This window comes from Tachyglossus aculeatus, chromosome 5, assembly GCF_015852505.1.
Source record: "Tachyglossus aculeatus isolate mTacAcu1 chromosome 5, mTacAcu1.pri, whole genome shotgun sequence".
Taxonomy (NCBI): domain Eukaryota; kingdom Metazoa; phylum Chordata; class Mammalia; order Monotremata; family Tachyglossidae; genus Tachyglossus; species Tachyglossus aculeatus.
In genome coordinates, this window is record NC_052070.1 from 6,049,332 (window position 1) to 6,068,339 (window position 19,008).

Below are 19,008 nucleotides of genomic sequence, written 5' to 3' on the forward strand. Positions count from 1 at the left end.
ACGACCCATTTATCCGGCGTCTGCCTTATTATGATAAAAACCGCGGCACCGGTTAAGCGCCTACCGTGGGCCGGGCTCCGTACTAAGCGCTGAGGGGGATAGAAACAAATTGGTCCCTGTCATCATCACCATCAATCGTATTTATTGAGCGCTTACTGTGTGCAGAGCACTGTACTAAGCTCTTGGGAAATACAAGTTGGCAACATATAGAGACAGTCCCTACCCAACAGTGGGCTCACAGTCTAGAAGGGGGAGACAGACAACAAAACAAAACATATTAACGAAATAAAATAAATAGAATAAATACGTACTAATAAAATAAATAAATGGAGTAATAAATCCGTACAAACATATATGCACATATACAGGTGCTGTGGGGAGGGGAAGGAGGTAAGGCGGGGGGGATGGAGAGGGGGAGGAGGGGGGAGTGGAGGGAGGGGGCTCAGTCTGGGAAGGCCTCCCAGAGGAGGTGAGCTCTCAGTAGGGCTTTGAAGGGAGGAAGATTAAGATGAAGTGAAGTGACTTGTCCGAGGTCACACAGCAGACAATAATAATAATAATAATAATGATGGTATTTGTTAAGCGCTTACTATGTGCAAAGCACTGTTCTAAGCGCTGGGGGAGTTACAAGGTGATCAGGTTGTCCCACGTGGTGGGGGCTCACAGTCTTCATCCCCATTTTACAGATGAGGGAACTGAGGCCCAGAGAAATGAAGTGACGAGCCCAAAGTCACACAGCTAAGTGGCAGAGCCGGGATTTGAACCCATGACCTCTGACTCCAAAGCCCGGGCTCTTTCCACTGAGCCACGCTGCTTCTCCAAGCAGCAGACAAGTGGCAGAGCCAGGATTAGATTAGATCCTAATCTTTGGAGTGATCGTTATTGACTGCTGACCATTTCAGCATCTCTCTGTTCATTCATTCAATCGTATTTATTGAGCGCTTACTGTGTGCAGAGCACTGGACTAAGCGCTTGGGAAGTACAAGCCGGCAACATATAGAGACGGTCCCTACCCAACAAGGGGCTCACCGTCTATCCACTCTACTTGTTAAATGCTTTCTCTGTGCCGAGCACTGTTCGAAGCACTAGAGTACAAGCTTAGTGAATACAGCGTGAGCTTGGGAGTCAGAAGGTCACGGGTTCTAATCCCAGCTCTGTCTCTTGTCTGCTGTGTGACCTTGGGCAAGTCCCTTCACTTCTCTGGGCCTCGGTTCCCTCGTCTGCAAAATGGGGATTGAGACCGTGAACCCCGCGAGGTCCTCCTAGACTGTGAGCCCAAGTCCAAGACTGAACTCCTTGTCTTCCCTTCCAAACCTTGCCCTCTCCCTGACTTTCCCATCTCTGTTGACGGCACTACCATCCTTCCCGTCTCACGAGCCCGCAACCTTGGTGTCATCCTCAACTCCGCTCTCTCGTTCACCCCTCACATCCAAGACGTCACCAAATCCTGCCGGTCTCAGCTCCGGAACATTGCCAAGATGCGCCCTTTCCTCTCCATCCCAACCGCTACCCTGCTCATTCAAGCTCTCATCCTATCCCGTCTGGACTACTGCATCAGCCTTCTCTCTGATCTCCCATCCTCGTGTCTCTCCCCACTTCAATCCATACTTCATGCTGCTGCCCGGATTGTCTTTGTCCAGAAACGCACTGGGCACGTTACTCCCCTCCTCAAAAATCTCCAGTGGCTACCAATCTGCGCATCAGGCAGAAACTCCTCCCCCTGGGCTTCCAGGCTGTCCATCCATCCATCCATCCCCTGGCCCCCTCCTACCTCTCCTCCCTTCTCTCCTTCTCCATCCCATCCCGCACCCTCCGCTCCTCCACCGCTGATCTCCTCCCCGTACCTCGTTCTCGCCCGTCCCACCGTCGACCCCCGGCCCACGTCCTCCCCCGGGCCCGGAATGCCCCCAATCCCTCTGCCCATCTGCCAAGCTCGCTCTCTTCCTCCCTTCAAGGCCCTACTGAGAGCTCACCTCCTCCAGGAGGCCTTCCCACACTCAGCCCCTTCCTTCCTCTCCCCCTCGCCCCCCTCTCCATTCCCCCGCCTTATCTCCTTCCCTTCCCCACAGCACCTGTAGCTATGTATATATGTTTGCACATATTTATTACTCTATTTATTTTATTTGTACATATCTATTCTATTTATTTTATTTTGTTAGTATGTTTGGTTTTGTTCTCTGTCTCCCCCTTTTATACTCTGAGCCCACTGTTGGGTAGGGACTGTCTCTATGTGTTGCCAACCTGTGCTTCCCAAGCGCTTAGTACAGTGCTCTGCCCCCAGTAAGCGCTCAATAAACACGATTGATTGACTGATGGATCGACCCCCCGCCCCCAAGGCCGCAAGGAAAGGGCCGTCCGGGAAGAGTTACCGGCAGGGTGAAGAAAGCGGGGTGCTTGGATTCGTCTTCATACTTGCCCTCGGTGGAATTGCCCGTCTCCACGGATTTGGAGGTGGTGTTCTTGCCGATGCCCATGGCTGGGAGGGGGAGGAGGAAGGCGGGGGGACGGAGGGAATGGGCCGGGAGCCCGGGCCGGGGTGGGAGCGCGGCGGCAGCGGCGGCGGGGGGCTCCACCCTCTGAGCTGCCCCCTCCGGGAGCCCGGCGGCTGGATGCGGGAAACCGCTTTTCACCTACGGAAAAGAGAAGGGGGAAAAGAGAAAGAAAAAACACACATGATTTCCACTCCGGATACAAAAACCATCACACACAGTGTCACGTCCTCCCCCGGGCCTGGAATGCCCCCAATCCCTCTGCCCACCCGCCAAGCTCGCTCTCTTCCTCCCTTCAAGGCCCTGCTGAGAGCTCACCTCCTCCAGGAGGCCTTCCCACACTCAGCCCCTTCCTTCCTCTCCCCCTCGTCCCCCTCTCCATCCCCCTCATCTTACCTCCTTCCCTTCCCCACAGCACCTGCATATATGGATAGATGTTTGTACAGATTTGTTGCTCTATTTATTTATTTATTTTACTTGTACCTATCTATTCTATTTAATTCATTTTCTTCGTATGTTTGGTTTTGAAGCAGCATGGCTCAGTGGAAAGAGCACGGGCTTTGGAGTCAGAGGTCATCGGTTCGAATCCCGGCCCCACCACGTCTGCTATGTGACCTTGGGCAAGTCACAACTTCTCTGAACCTGTTACCTCATCTGTAAAATGGGGATTAAGACTGTGAGCCCCACGTGGCACTTGGCGTTTTTTCTTTTAGACTGTGAGCCCACTGTTGGGTAGGGACTGTCTCTATGTGATGCCAATTTGTACTTCCCAAGCGCTTAGCACAGTGCTCTGCACATACTAAGCGCTCAATAAATGCGATTGATTGATTGATTGATTTGTTCTCTGTCTCCCCCTTTTCGACTGTGAGCCCACTGTTGGGTAGGGACTGTCTCTGGATGTTGTCAACTCATACTTCCCAAGCGCTTAGTACAGTGCTCTGCACACAGTAAGCGCTCAAAAAATACGATTGATGATGATGATGAAGGCTGTGAGCCCCCTGTGGGACATGGACTGTGATTTGCTTGCACCCACAGAACCTGTATATATGTATATATGTTTGTACAGATTTATTACTCTATTTATTTACTTATGCATATCTATTCTATTTATTTTATTTTGTTAGTATGTTTGGTTTTGTTCTCTGTCTCCCCCTTTTAGACTGTGAGCCCACTGGTGGGTAGGGACTGTATATGTTGCCGACTTGGACTTCCCAAGCGCTTAGTACAGTGCTCTGCACACAGTAAGCACTCAATAAATACGATGGATTGATTGATTGAGTCACTTCTCTGAGCCTCAGTTCCCTCATCTGTCAAATGGGGATGAAGACTGCGAGCCCCCTGAATGAATGAATCCCCCCGCCGTACCTTCTTTCCCTCCCCACAGCACCTGTATATATGTATATATGTTTGTACGCACTTATTACTCTATTTACTTATTTTACTTGTACATATTTATTCTATTTTATTTTAGTTTGTTAATATGTTTCGTTTTGTTGTCTGTCTCCCCCTTCTAGCCTGTGAGCCCGCTGTTGGATAGGGACCGTCTCTAGATCATCATCATCATCATCAATCGTATTTATTGAGCGCTTACTGTGTGCAGAGCACTGTACTAAGCGCTTGGGAAGTACAAATTGGTAACATATAGAGACAGTCCCTACCCAACAGTGGGCTCGCCAGATGAGGGAACTGAGGCCCAGAGAAGTGAAGTGACTTGCCCAAAGTCACCCAGCTGACAATTGGCGGAGCCGGGATTTGAACCCGTGACCTCTGACTCCAAAGCCCGGGCTCTTTCCACTGAGCCACGCTGCTTCTCTGCTTCTCCGGGGCCTGAGCTCCGGGGGACCTGGGTTCTAATCCCTGCTCCACCACTTGCCTGCTGTGTGACCTTTGCAAAGCCGCTTGACATCTCTTGTGCCTCGGTTTCCCAACTACAAAATGAGGATCCAGTACCTGTTCTCCCCCCTACTTAGAAGGTGAGTCGCACGTGGGACAGGGCTGGATTAAACCGTATCTACCTCGGCGCTTAGGACACGTAGGAAGCGCTTAATAAATAATAATAATTGTAGTATTTGTTCAGGGCTTACTAAGCACTGTACTAAGCGGTGGGGTATATATGGCCAAATCGGGTTGGACGTAGTCCCTGTCCCGCATAGGGTTCACCGTCTTAATCCCCGTTTTACAGATGAGGGAACTGAGGCACAGAGAAGTGAAGTGACTTGCCCAAAGCCACCCAACAGACAAGCGGCACGGCTCAGTGGAAAGAGCCCGGGCTTTGGAGTCAGAGATCATGGGTTCAAATCCCGGCTCCGCCAACTGTCAACTGTCTGGGCAAGTATCAGCTTCTCTGTGCCTCAGTTCCCTCATCTGTAAAATGGGGATGAAGACTGTGAGCCCCCCGTGGGGCAACCTGATCACCTTGTAACCTCCCCAGCGCTTAGAACAGCGCTTTGCAATCAATCAGTCGTATTTATTGAGCGCTTACGGTGTGGAGAGCACTGTACTAAGCGATTGGGAAGTAAAAGTTGGCAACATATAGAGACGGTCCCTACCCAACAGCAGGCTCGTAGTCTAAAAGGGGGAGACAGAGAACAAAACCAAACATACTAACAAAATAAAATAAATAGAATAGATATGTACAAGTAAAACAAATAAATAGAGTAATAAATATGTACAAACATATATACATATATACGGGTGCTATGGGGAAGGGAAGGGGAAGGGGAGGTCATGGGTTCAAATCCCGGGTCCGCCACTTGTCAACTGTGTGACTCTGGGCAAGTATCGGCTTTTCTGTGCCTCAGTTCCCTCATCCGTAAAATGGGGATGAAGACTGTCAGCCCCCCCGTGGGACAACCTGATCACCTTGGAACCTCCCCAGCGCTCAGAACAGTGCTTTGCACATAGCAAGCGCTCAATAAATGCCATCATTATTATTATTATTTAATCGTATTTCCTGAGAACTTGCCGTATCTATGCAGATTAATATCAGGGCGGAAGAAAGGCTCTTAATCCCCCACCATAAGATTAAGGGGGAAAACCCCTGAAGTGAATGCACTAATAATGATAGTGACGGCGTTTATTAAGCGCTTACTATGTGCAAAGCACTGTTCTAAGCGCTGGGGAGGTTGCCGTATCTATGCAGATTAATATCAGGGAGGAAGAAAGGCTCTTAATCCCCCGCCATGAGATTAAGGGGGAAAGCCCCTGAAGTGAATGCACTAATAATGATAATGATGGCGTTTATTAAGCGCTTACTGTGTGCAAAGCACTGTTCTAAGCGCTGGGGAGGTTGCCGTATCTGTGCAGATTAATATCAGGGAGGAAGAAAGGCTCTTAATCCCCCGCCATGAGATTAAGGGGGAAAACCCCTGAAGTGAATGCACTAATAATGATAGTGACGGCGTTTATTAAGCGCTTACTATGTGCAAAGCACTGTTCTAAGCGCTGGGGAGGTTACAAGGTGATCAGGTTGTCCCTCGTGGGGCTCACTGTCACAGGAATGAACCGTCCTGAGGGTTTGGCTGACGCTGGGAAGACCTTTCGGGGTCAGGCGCAGATCCCGGCGCTCCGTGAATCAGCCCTTCCTGGAGAAGAAGGTATAGCTGGAGGTCTGGGAAGGCAGCCTGCCAAACCGAGGAAATCAATCAATCGTATTTACTGAGCGCTTACTGTGTGCAGGGCACTGTACTAAGCGCTTGGGAAGTAGAAGTTAGCAACATATAGAGACGGTCCCTACCCAACAGTGGGCTCACAGTCTAAAGGAAAAGGAAAGAGCCGTTGGGGAAAGCCTGTTTCTTTTGGCACAACATCCATCCATCCCGATCGTTTCGCTCGGGCGACGGCGGACGGACAACGTGGTGACTAAGGAAGCTCGCTTTCGGGGCGGAATACCAAGCCAGCGGGCTCCTCCACATCCACAAAACCCAATGACGCTCACGGGATTAATCAATCCATCAATCAATCGTATTTATTGAGCGCTTACTGTGTGCAGAGCACTGTACTAAGCGCTTGGGAAGTCCAAGCTGGCAACATATAGAGACGGTCCCTACCCACCAGTGGGCTCACAGCCTAAAAGGGGGAGGCGGAGAACAAACCCAAACATACTAACAAAATAAAATAAATAGAATAGATATGTACAAGTAAAATAAATGAATAAATAGAGTAATAAATATGGATAGACATATATACATATATACAGGTGCTGTGGGGAAGGGAAGGAGGTAAGATCAATCAATCAATCGTATTTATTGAGCGCTTACTGTGTGCAGAGCACTGTACTAAGCACTTGGGAAGTCCAAGTTGGCAACATCTAGAGACGGTCCCTACTCGACAGTGGGCTCACAGTCTAGAAGGGGGAGGCAGAGAACAAAACCAAACATACTAACAAAATAAAATAAATAGAATAGATATGTACAAGTAAAATAAATGAATAAATACAGCAATAAATATGGACAAACATATATACATAGATACAGGTGCTGTGGGGAAGGGAAGGAGGTAAGATCAATCAATCAATCGTATTTATTGAGCGCTTACTGTGTGCAGAGCACTGTACTAAGCACTTGGGAAGTCCAAGTTGGCAACATCTAGAGACGGGCCCTACCCAACAGTGGGCTCACAGTTTAAAAGGGGGAGGTGGAGAACAAAACCAAACATACTAACAAAATAAAATAAATAGAATAGATATGTACAAGTAAAATAAATGAATAAATACAGTAATAAATAGTAAAATAAATGAATAAATACAGTAATAACTATGGACAAACATATATACATAGATACAGGTGCCGTGGGGAAGGGAAGGAGGTAAGATCAATCAATCAATCAATCATATTTATTGAGCGCTTACTGTGTGCAGAGCACTGTACTAAGCGCTTGGGAAGTCCAAGTTGGCAACATCTAGAGACGGTCCCTACCCATCAGTGGGCTCACAGTCTAGAAGGGGGAGACAGAAAACAAAACCAAACATACTAACAAAATAAAATAAAATAGAATAGATATGTACAAGTAAAATAAACAGAGTAATAGATATGTACAAACATATATACATATATACAGGTGCTGTGGGGAAGGGCAGGAGGTAAGATGGGGGGGATGGAGAGGGGGACGAGGGGGAGAGGCAAGTTAAGTGACTCGCCCAAGGTCACACAGCAGACAGGTGGCGGAGCCGGGATTCGAACCCATGACTTCTGACTCCAAAGCCCGGGCTCTTTCCACTGAGCCACGCTGCTTCTCAAAGGTCATCCTGTACCTCAGTTTCACCCCTTCATAAGCAGGGCTTCAATTAGGTTGAAATTTCTTCCCGGGCAAAAGTTCCGTTAATCCCGTGACACAGACGGCTACAATCAAAGGCTTAGGAGCCCAGAGGGAGGGAGGGAACCATATATTTTCCCGCTTATCGCGGCCGGAAAATTTAATCCCGTCAATTCCGCCGAGGGATTGACTCGGCTGCTCCGAGCGACCGGAGCTACAACCTGCGTTTCACCGCCGCTTCCGGAGGTCGGGGGCACGGGCTAACTTCGAGTCACGCTGCGTCATCATCATCATCCATCGTATTTATTGAGCGCTTACTGTGTGCGGAGCACTGGACTAAGCGCTTGGGAAGTACAAGTTGGCAACACGTAGAGACAGTCCCTACCCAAGGTCGGGATTTAAACCTCATCTGTAAAATGGGGATGAAGGCTGTGAGCCCCAAGTGGGACAATCTGATAATAATAATAATAATAATAGATGGCATTTATTAAGCGTTTACTATGTGCAAGGCACTGTTCTAAGTGCTGGGGAGGTTACAAGGCGATCAGGTTGTCCCACGGGGGGCTCACCGTCTTCCTCCCCATTTTACAGATCAGGGAACTGAGGCCCAGAGAAGTGCCCACAGCTGACAATTGGCGGAGCCGGGATTTGAACCCACGACCTCTGACTCCAAAGCCCGGGCTCTTTCCACTGAGCTCCACTGCTTCTCAACCTCATTTAAACCTCATCTGTAAAATGGGGATGAAGACTGTGAGCCCCCAGTGGGACAATCTGATAATAATAATAATGATGATGATGGCATTTATTAAGCGCTTACTACGCGCAAGGCGCTGTTCTAAGCGCTGGGGAGGTTACAAGGCGATCAGGTTGTCCCACGGGGTGCTCACAGTCTTCATCCCCATTTTCCAGATGAGGGAACTGAGGCCCAGAGAGGTGAAGTGACTTGCCCAAAGTCACACAGCTGGCAATTGGCGGAGCCGGAATTCGAACCCATGACCTCTGACTCCAAAGCCCGGGCTCTTTCCACTGACCTACACTGCTTCTCAACCTCATTTAAACCTCATCTGCAAAATGGGGATGAAGACTGTGAGCCCCAAGTGGGACAATCTGATAATAATAATAATAATAATAATAACGATGGCATTTATTAAGCGCTTACTATGTGCAAGGCACTGTTCTAAGCGCTGGGGAGGTTACAAGGCAATCAGGTTGTCCTACGGGGGGCTCCCCATCTTCCTCCCCATTTTACAGATGAGGGAACTGAGGCCCAGAGAAGTGCCCAAAGTCCCACAGCTGACAATTGGCGGAGCGGGGATTCGAACCCATGACCTCTGACTCCAAAGCCCGGGCTCTTTCCACTGAGCTACGCTGCTTCTCAACCTCATTTAAACCTCATCTGCAAAATGGGGATGAAGACTGTGAGCCCCCAGTGGGACAATCTGATCACCTTGTACCCTCCCCAGCGCTTAGAAGGGCGCTTGGCCCGTAGTAAGAGCTTAACAAATGCCATCGTTATTATTATTATTAGTGTTACTCCCCCAAGCGCTTAGTACAGTGCTTTGCCCGCAGTAAGCGCCCAATAAATTCGACTGAATGAATGAACGCATGATCTTGTAGCTTCCCCAGGGCTTAGCACAGTGCCTGACATCTAGGAAGCGCTTCGCAAATTCCCTAAGGTCATTAGGGGGAGGGAAACTGCCGGCTAATTCCGCTGTATTGGACTCTCCCAAGCGCTCAGTCCAGTGCTCTTAAAATACATCATCAATAAATACGATTGATGATGATGCTCTTCACACAGTAAGCACTCAATCAATAATAATGGCATTTATTAAGCGCTTCTCTATGTGCAAAGCACTGTTCTAAGCGCTGGGGCGGTTACAAGGTGATCAGGTTGTCCCACGGGGGGCTCACAGTCTTCATCCCCATTTTACAGATGAGGGAACTGAGGCACAGAGAAGTCAAGTGACTTGCCCGAAGTCACCCAGCTGACAAGTGGTGGAGCCGGGATTTGAATCAATAGCTTTGATTGATTGACTGAACGGCGCTTGGCACATAGTAAGCGCTTAACAAATGAGCCCACTGTTGGGTAGGGACCGTCTCTCTATGTTGCCGACTTGGACTTCCCAAGCGCTTAGTACAGTGCTCTGCACACAGTAAGCACTCGATCAATAATAATAATAACAATGATGGCATTTATTAAGCGCTTACTATGTGGAAAGCACCGTTCTAAGCGCTGGAGAGGTTACAAGGTGATCAGGTTGTCCCACGGGGGGGGCTCACAGTCTTCATCCCCATTTTACAGACGAGGGAACTGAGGCACAGAGAAGTGAAGTGACTTGCCCAAAGTCACACAGCTGACAAGTGGTGGAGCCGGGATTTGAATCAATAGCGTTGATTGATTGACTGAACGGTGCTTGGCACATAGTAAGCGCTTAATAAATGAGCCCACTGTTCTGTGTAGGGACCGTCTCTATATGTTGCCGACTTGGACTTCCCAAGCGCTTAGTACAGTGCTCTGCACACGGTAAGCGCTCAATCAATACCGTTGATTGATTGATTGATTGAACGGCGCTTGGCACATAGTAAGCGCTTAACAAATGAGCCCACTGTTGGGTAGGGACCGCCTCCATATGTCGCCAACCTGTACTTCCCAAGCGCTTAGTACAGCGCTCTGCACACAGTAAGCGCTCAATAAATACGACTGAATGGATGAATGGACAAATGCCATCATTATTATTATTATTTAAACCGAGGGATCGACGGCTTTCCCAGTTGACCGCGCTTTTCTCCGGATTCCCTCTGCTCGTGCTTCTCGGCTTTTCCGCAGGGAGGAAGGATATTAGGGTTTTTTTTTTTTGTTTTTTTATCCTGAGTTATAGGCTTGGGTGATTATTAAAATACCAAAGGTTTCATTCTTCCCTAATCCCAAAGTTTTTTTTTCATTTCGGGTCTCCTGGCTAAATCAATACAGCATAAATCTTTAAGTCTACAAAAAAAACCGGCCTGGCTATGTGCCCACGAATATATCGCCTTTCCACTTAATCCTTCTTTTTATATTAAAAAACATTCCTCTCCAACAGTCACTCGGAGCTTGGAATATGAAAGTGCAGCATTTAAGATCAACGGTTTTCCGGGGTGAGGAAACCTGCTTTTACGGGGATTACGCACGATAATAATAATAATTATGGTACTCATTAAGCGCTTACGAAGGGCCAAGCTCTGTACTAAGCACCGGCGTTGCTACAATTTAGTCATGTTGGACACGGTCCCTGCCCCACTTGGGCTCACCCTCTTAATCCCCATTTTCCAGATGAGGGAACCGAGGCCCAGAGAAGTGAACTTGAGCTTCCCGAGCGCTTAGTCCAGTGCTCTGCACGCAGTAAGCGCTCAATCATCATCATCAATCGTATTTATTGAGCGCTTACTAGGTGCAGAGCACTGGACTAAGCGCTTGGGAAGTACAAATTGGCAACATATAGAGACAGTCCCTACCCAACAGTGGGCTCACAGTCTAAAAGCGCTCAATAAATACGATTGAATGAATGAATGAATTCTATTTATTTTATTGTGTTAATGTGTTGTTTTGTTCTCTGTCACCCCTTTCTAGACGGTGAGCCCGCTGTTGGGTAGGGACCGTCTCTATATGTTGCCAACTTGTGCTTCCCAAGCGCTTAGTACAGTGCTTGGCACACAGTAAGCGCTCAATAAATACAACTGAATGAATGAATGAATTCTATTTATTTTATTGTGTTGATATGTGTTGTTTTGTTCTCTCTCTCCCCTTTCTAGACTGTAAGCCCGCTGTTGGGTAGGGACTGTCTCTATATGTTGCCAACTCTTGCTTCCCAAGCGCTTAGTACAGTGCTCTGCACACAGTAAGCGCTCAATAAATACGACTGAATGAATGAATGAATTCTCTTTATTTTATTGTGTTAATATGTGTTGTTTTGTTCTCTGTCTCCCCTTTCTAGACTGTGAGCCCGCTTTTGGGTAGGGACTGTCTCTATATGTTGCCAACTTGTGCTTCCCAAGCGCTTAGTCCAGCGCTCTGCACACAGTAAGCACTCAATAAATACGATTAAATGAATGAATTCTATTTATTTTACTGTGTTAATATGTTTTGTTTTGTTGTCTGTCTCCCCCTTCTAGACTGTGAGCCCGCTGTTGGGTAGGGACTGTCTCTATATGTTGCCAACTCTTGCTTCCCAAGTGCTTAGTACAGTGCTCCGCACACAGTAAGCACTCAATAAATACGATTGAATGAATGAATGAATTCTATTTATTTTATTGTGTTAATATGTGTTGTTTTGTTCTCTGTCGCCCCTTTCTAGACGGTGAGCCCGCTGTTGGGTAGGGACCGTCTCTAGATGTTGCCAAGTTTTGCTTCCCAAGCACTTAGTCCAGTGCTCTGCACGCAGTAAGCGCTCAATAAATACGATTGAATGAATGAATGAATTCTATTTATTTTATTGTGTTAATATGTTTCGTTTTGTTGTCTCGTCTCCCCCTTCTAGACTGTGAGCCCGCTGTTGGGTAGGGACTATCTCTATATGTTGCCAACTTGTGCTTCCCAAGCGCTTAGTACAGCTCTGCACACAGTAAGCGCTCAATAAATATGACAATGAATGAATGAATTCTATTTATTTTATTCTGTTAATATGTGTTGTTTTGTTCTCTGTCGCCCCTTTCTAGACTGTGAGCCCGCTGTTGGGTAGGGACTGTCTCTATATGTTGCCAACTCTTGCTTCCCAAGTGCTTAGTACAGTGCTCTGCACACAGTAAGAGCTCAATAAATACGATTGAATGAATGAATGAATTCTCTTTATTTTATTGTGTTAATATGTGTTGTTTTGTTCTCTGTCTCCCCTTTCTAGACTGTGAGCCCGCTGTTGGGTAGGGACTGTCTCTATATGTTGCCAACTCTTGCTTCCCAAGCGCTTAGTACAGTGCTCTGCACATAGTAAGCGCTTAATAAATACGATTGAATGAATGAATGAATGAATTCTATTTATTTTATTGTGTTAATATGTGTTGTTTTGTTCTCTGTCTCCCCTTTCTAGACTGTGAGTCCGCTTTTGGGTAGGGACCATCTCTAGATGTTGCCAAGTTTTGCTTCCCAAGCGCTTAGTACAGTGCTCTGCACACAGTAAGCGCTCAATAAATACGATTGAATGAATGAATGAATGAAGTGACTAGCCCAAGGTCGCACAGCAGACACGTGGTGGAGTCGGGATGAGAACCCATGATCTTCCGATTCCCGGGCCCGGGCCCTACCCGCTGAGCGACACTGCTTCTAATAATAATAATAATAATAATGGCATTTATTAAGCGCTTACTATGTGCAAAGCACTGTTCTAAGCGCTGGGGAGGATACAAGGTGATCAGGTTGTCCCACGTGGGGCTCACAGTCTTCATCCCCATTTTACAGATAAGGTAACGGAGGCACAGAGAAGTTAAGTGACTTGCCCAAAGTCACACAGCTGACAATTGGCAGCGCCGGCATTTGAACCCGTGACCTCTGACTCCAAAGCCCAGGCTCTTTTCCACTGAGCCACGCTGCTTCTCCAACGGAAAATGTTTTGAAAGACAGAACCAGTCTAGTTTAAGGACAACGAAGCGGCGTGGCTCAGTGGAAAGAGCCCGGGCTTTGGAGTCAGAGGTCATGAGTTCAAATCCCGGCTCCGCCACTTGTCAGCTGGGTGATTAAGACTATGAGCCCCCCCATGGGACAACCTGATCACCTTGTAACCTCCCCAGCGCTTAGTACAGTGCTTTGCCATCATCATTATTATTATTATCTACCCCACAGCTTAGAACAGTGCTTGGCACATAGTAAGTGCTTTAAAAACACCATTACAATAATAATTATTATTATTATTTACTGTGTTGCCAAGCACTGAACAATATTAAGCCATGAATTAACAAATAATAATTTATTTTATTTGTACATATTTATTCTATTTATTTTATTTTGTTAATCTGTTTTGTTTCGTTGTCTGTCTCCCCCTTCTAGACTGTGAGCCTGCTTGTTGGGTAGGGACCGTCTCTTGATGTTGCCAACTTGGACTTCCCAAGCGCTTAGTCCAGTGCTCTGCACACAGTAAGCGCTCAATAAATACGATTGAATGAATGAATAATGATGGTACTTGTTAAGCATTTACTATATGCCCAACACTCCTCTAAGCACTGGGGAGGTTACAAGGTGATCAGGTTGTCCCCCGGGGGGCTCACAGTCTTAATTCCCATTTTTACAGATGAGGGAACTGAGGCTCAGAGAAGTGAAGTGACTTGCCCAAGGTCACACAGCAGACTTGTGGTGGAGCGGCATTCGAACCCACGACCTCTGACTCCCAAGCCCGGGCTCTTTCCACTGAGCCACGCTGCTTCTCTCCACGCTGATGATTCCCAAACCTACATAGTCTTTGTTAAGTGCTTACTACGGGCCCGGCACCGTACTAAGCATTATTATTATTATTATTATTATTATTATTATTATTATTATTATTATTATTATTATTATTGTTATTATTGTTATTATTACTACATGTTGGGAGGGATTCCAAGATAGGTTGGACCCAGTCCACGTCCCACCTAGGGCTAACGGTCTTGGCCTGATAATAATGACGGCATTTGTTAAGCGCTTACTATGTGCCAAGCACTGTTCTAAGCGCTGGGGGGGATACAAAGTGATCAGGTTGTCCCACGGTGGGGCTCACAGTCTTCATCCCCATTTTACAGATGAGGTCACTGAGGCTCAGAGAAGTGAAGTGACTGGCCCAAGGTCACACAGCGGACACGTGGCGGAGCCGGGATTCGAACCCACGACCTCTGACTCCCAAGCCCGGGCTCTTTCCACTGAGCCACGCTGCTTCTCTCCACACCGATGATTCCCAAACTTACATAGTCTTTATTAAGCGCTTACTACGGGCCCAGCACCGTACTAAGCACCAACATTATTATTATTATTATTATTATTATTATTATTATTATTATTATTACATGTTGGGAGGGATTCCAAAATAGGTTGGACCAGTACATGTCCCACCTAGGGCTAATGGTCTTGGCCTGATAATAATGACGGCATTTGTTAAGCGCTTACTATGTGCGAAGCACTGTTCTAAGTGCTGGGGGGGGGGATACAAAGTGATCAGGTTGTCCCACGGGGGGGCTCACAGTCTTCATTCCCATTTTACAGATGAGGTCACTGAGGCTCAGAGAAGTGAAGTGACTGGCCCAAGGTCACACAGCGGACACATGGCGGAGCCGGGATTCAAACCCACGACCTCTGACTCCCAAGCCCGGGCTCTTTCCACTGAGCCACGCTGCTTCTCTCCACGCCGATGATTCCCAAACTTACATAGTCTTTATTAAGCGCTTACTACGGGCCCGGCACTGTACTAAGCACCAACATTATTATTATTATTATTATTATTTATTATTATTACTACATGTTGGGAGGGATTCCAAGACAGGTTTGACCCAATCCATGTCCCACCTAGGGCTAACGGTCTTGGCCTGATAACAATGACGGCATTTGTTAAGCGCTTACTATGTGCGAAGCACTGTTCTAAGTGCTGGGGGGGGTGGGGGGATACAAGGTCATCAGGTTGTCCCACGGGGGGCTCACAGTCTTCATCCCCATTTTACAGATGAGGTCACTGAGGCTCAGAGAAGTGAAGTGACTGGCCCACGGTCACACAGCGGACACGTGGCGGAGCCGGGATTCGAACCCGCGACCTCTGACTCCCAAGCCCGGGATCTTTCCACTGAGCCGCGCTGCTTCTTCTAGCTCTAGTGGGTAGAGCCCAGGCCCGGGAGCCAAAAGGACCTGGGTTCTAATCCCAGCCCTGCCACGTATCTGCTGGGTGACCCTGGGCAAGTCACTTCACTTCTCCGGGCCTCGGTTCCCTCATCTGGAAAATGGGGATGAAGACTGTAAGCCCCGTGTGGACAAGAGACTGCGTCCAACATGGCTCTACCCCGGCTCTCGACATAGTAAGCGCTTAATATCATCATCATCATCATCACAGTCTTAATCTTAATCTGGGAAGCAGCGTGGCTCAGTGGAAAAGAGCCCGGGCTTTGGAGTCAGAGGTCATGGGTTCAAATCCCGGCTCCACCCACTGTCAGCTGTGTGACTTTGGGCAAGTCACTTCACTTCTCTGGGCCTCAGTTCCCTCATCTGGAAAATGGGGATGAAGACTGGGAGCCCCGTGTGGACAAGAGACTGCGTCCAACATGGCTCTACCCCAGCTCTCGACATAGTAAGCGCTTAATATCATCATCATCATCATCACAGTCTTAATCTTAATCTGGGAAGCAGCGTGGCTCAGTGGAAAAGAGCCCGGGCTTTGGAGTCAGAGGTCCTGGGTTCAAATCCTGGCTCCGCCAATTGCCAGCTGTGCGACTTTGGGCAAGTCGCTTAACTTCTCTGGGCCTCAGTGACGTCATCTGGAAAATGGGGATGAAGACTGTGAGCCCCGTGCGGACAAGAGACTGCGTCCAACATGCCTCTATCCCGGCTCTCGACATAGTAAGCGCTTAATATCATCATCATCATCACAGTCTTAATCTTAATCTGGGAAGCAGCGTGGCTCAGTGGAAAAGAGCCCGGGCTTTGGAGTCAGAGGTCATGGGTTCAAATCCTGGCTCCGCCAATTGCCAGCTGTGCGACTTTGGGCAAGTCGCTTACCTTCTCGGGGCCTCAGTGACCTCATCTGTCAAATGGGGATGAAGACTGTGAGCCCCCCGTGGGACAACCTGATCACCTTGTAACCTTCCCAGCGCTTAGAACAGTGCTTTGCACATGGTAAGCGCTTAATAAATGCCATTATTACTATTATTATTATTATTATTATTATTATTATTATCATCATCTCCAATTTACAGACGAGTTTAACTGAGGCCCAGAGAAGTTCAGTGACTTGCCCGAGGTCACACAGCAGAGCCGGGACTAGAGCCCGGGTTCTTCCGACTCCCAAGCCCGAGCTCTATCCACTAGGCCACACTGCTTCTCCAGCCCATCATCAATCATCATCAATCGTATCTATTGAGCGCTTACTATGTGCAGAGCACTGTACTAAGCGCTTGGGAAGTACAAGTTGGCAACATATAGAGACGGTCCCTACCCAACAGTGGGCTCACAGTCTAAAAGCCCAGATCTCTCTCCTTCTCCGCAGTCTCGCCCTTCCTCCTGCCCCACCAGCCCCTCATTGATAATAATAATAATGATGATGATGATAATAATAATAATAATAGCATTTGTTAGGCGCTTACTATGTGCAAAGCACTGTTCTAAGCGCTGGGGAGGATACAAGGTGATCAGGTTGTCGGCATTTATGTCGGCATCTTTTAGACTGTGAGCCCACTGTTCATTCATTCATTCATTCCATCGTCTTTATTGAGCGCTTACTGGGTGCAGAGCACTGTACTAAGCGCTTGGGAAATCCAAGTTGGCAACATATAGAGACGGTCCCTACCCAACAGTGGGCTCACAGTCTGGTGCTTAGAACAGTGCCCAGCGCTTAGAACAGTGCTTTGAACATAGTAAGCGCTTAATAAATACCATCATTATTATTATTATTAGAAGGGGGAGACGGACAACAAAACCAAACATATTAGCAAAATAAAATAAATAGAATAAATAGGTACAAATAAAATAGAGTAATAAATACATACAAACATCTATTCATTCATTCATCCCATCGGATTTATTGAGCGCTTACTGTGTGCAGAGCACTGTACTAAGCGCTTGGGTAGGGACTGTCTCTATATGTTGCCAACTTGGACTTCCCAAGTGCTTAGTCCAGTGCTCTGCACACAGTAAGCGCTCAATAAATATGACTGATGATGATTAAGCGCTTACTATGTGCCAAGCACCGTTCTAAGCGCTGGGGAGGTTCCAAGGTTGTCCCCCGGGGGGCTCCCAGTCTTCATCCCCATTTTCCAGATGAGGGAACTGAGGCCCAGAGAAGCGAAGCGACTTGCCCAAAGTCACCCGTACTGAGGGTTGGTGGGGCTGGGATTTGAACCCGTGACCTCTGACTCCAAAGCCCGGGCTCTTTCCACTGAGCCACGCTGCTTCTCAAGGTCAACGTGTCCAAACGTGAAAGGTTTTTTTTTCCTTCCCAACTCCTTTCTTCTTCCCAATTAGCCCATCTCCCAACCCTGCAATCTTGGCATTATCCCTGTGACTCCTCTCTCTCTCAAATCCCCCGTTGTCAATCCGCCCAACAAGCCTCATTAACTCTTCCCTCCCAAAATCTGCTCCAGAATTCATATCATCAAGACCCCGGAGACAAGTACCGCACTTTCCTCGCCTATATTTTTTTTTTAATTTTGTGTTTTTTAAGCGCTTACTATGTTCCAGGCCCTGTACGGAGCCCGGAAGATGCGAGCCGATCGGGCTGGACGCCGTCCGTGTCCCACGGGAAGCAGCGTGGCTTGGTGGAAAGAGCACGGGCTTTGACGTCAGAGGTCAGGCTCAGTGGAAAGAGCCCGGGCTTTGGAGTCCGGGGTCATGGGTTCAAATCCCGGCTCCGCCAACGGTCAGCTGGGTGACTTTGGGCAAGTCACTTCACTTCTCTGGGCCTCAGTCACCTCATCTGTAAATTGGGGATTAAAAACGGTGAGCCCTCCATGGGACAACCTGATCACCTTGTAACCTCCCCTGCGCTTAGAATGGTGCTTGGCGCGTAGTAAGCGCTTAATAAATGCCATCATTATTATTATTATTATTGTTACGAGGGGCTCGCTGTGTGTCAGGCACTGTACTGAGCGCTGCGGTGGATACAAGCAAATCGAATTGGATACAGTCCCTGTCCCATGAGGGGCTCACGATCTCAACCCCCGTTTTATAGATGAGGGAACTGAGTTCCAGGGAAGTAAAGTGACTTGCCCAAGGTCACACAACAGATAAGTGGCAGGGGAAGGGGGGAAGGGTAAGAGGGCAAGGGGAGAAGAGGGGAAGGGGGGAAGAGGGGAAGGGGGAAGGGGGAAGAGGAAAGGGGGAAGGGAGGGAGGGAGGGAGGGAGGAAGGAGGGAAGGAGGGAAGGAGGGAGGGAGGGAGGGAAGGAAGGAAGGAAGGAAGGAAGGAAGGAGAGAATGGGGAAGGGGGAAAGGGGGAAGGAGGAGAGGAAATGAAAGCAAAGAAAAAGGGAAAGGGGAAGGGGAGCGGGATGGGAAGGGAAGGGGAACGGAGGGGAGAGGGAAGGGAAGGGAGGAAGGGAGGAAGGGAGGAAGGGAGGAAGGGAGGAAGGGAGGAAGG

General features: G+C 48.1%; 1 protein-coding gene across 4 annotated transcripts in view; it reads right to left on the minus strand.

Moving 5' to 3' along the window:
- The window catches only part of SLC23A2 (solute carrier family 23 member 2), a 253,987-nt gene that overhangs the window by 116,601 nt on the left and 118,378 nt on the right, over nt 1-19,008 (minus strand). For all 4 annotated transcript variants that reach the window (XM_038747127.1, XM_038747126.1, XM_038747128.1 and 1 more), the window contains one exon: nt 2,370-2,630. In XM_038747127.1, coding sequence (XP_038603055.1) covers nt 2,370-2,474 — 105 coding nt within the window. In that variant the 5' untranslated portion in view covers nt 2,475-2,630. The remainder of the gene's footprint in view (nt 1-2,369; nt 2,631-19,008) is intronic.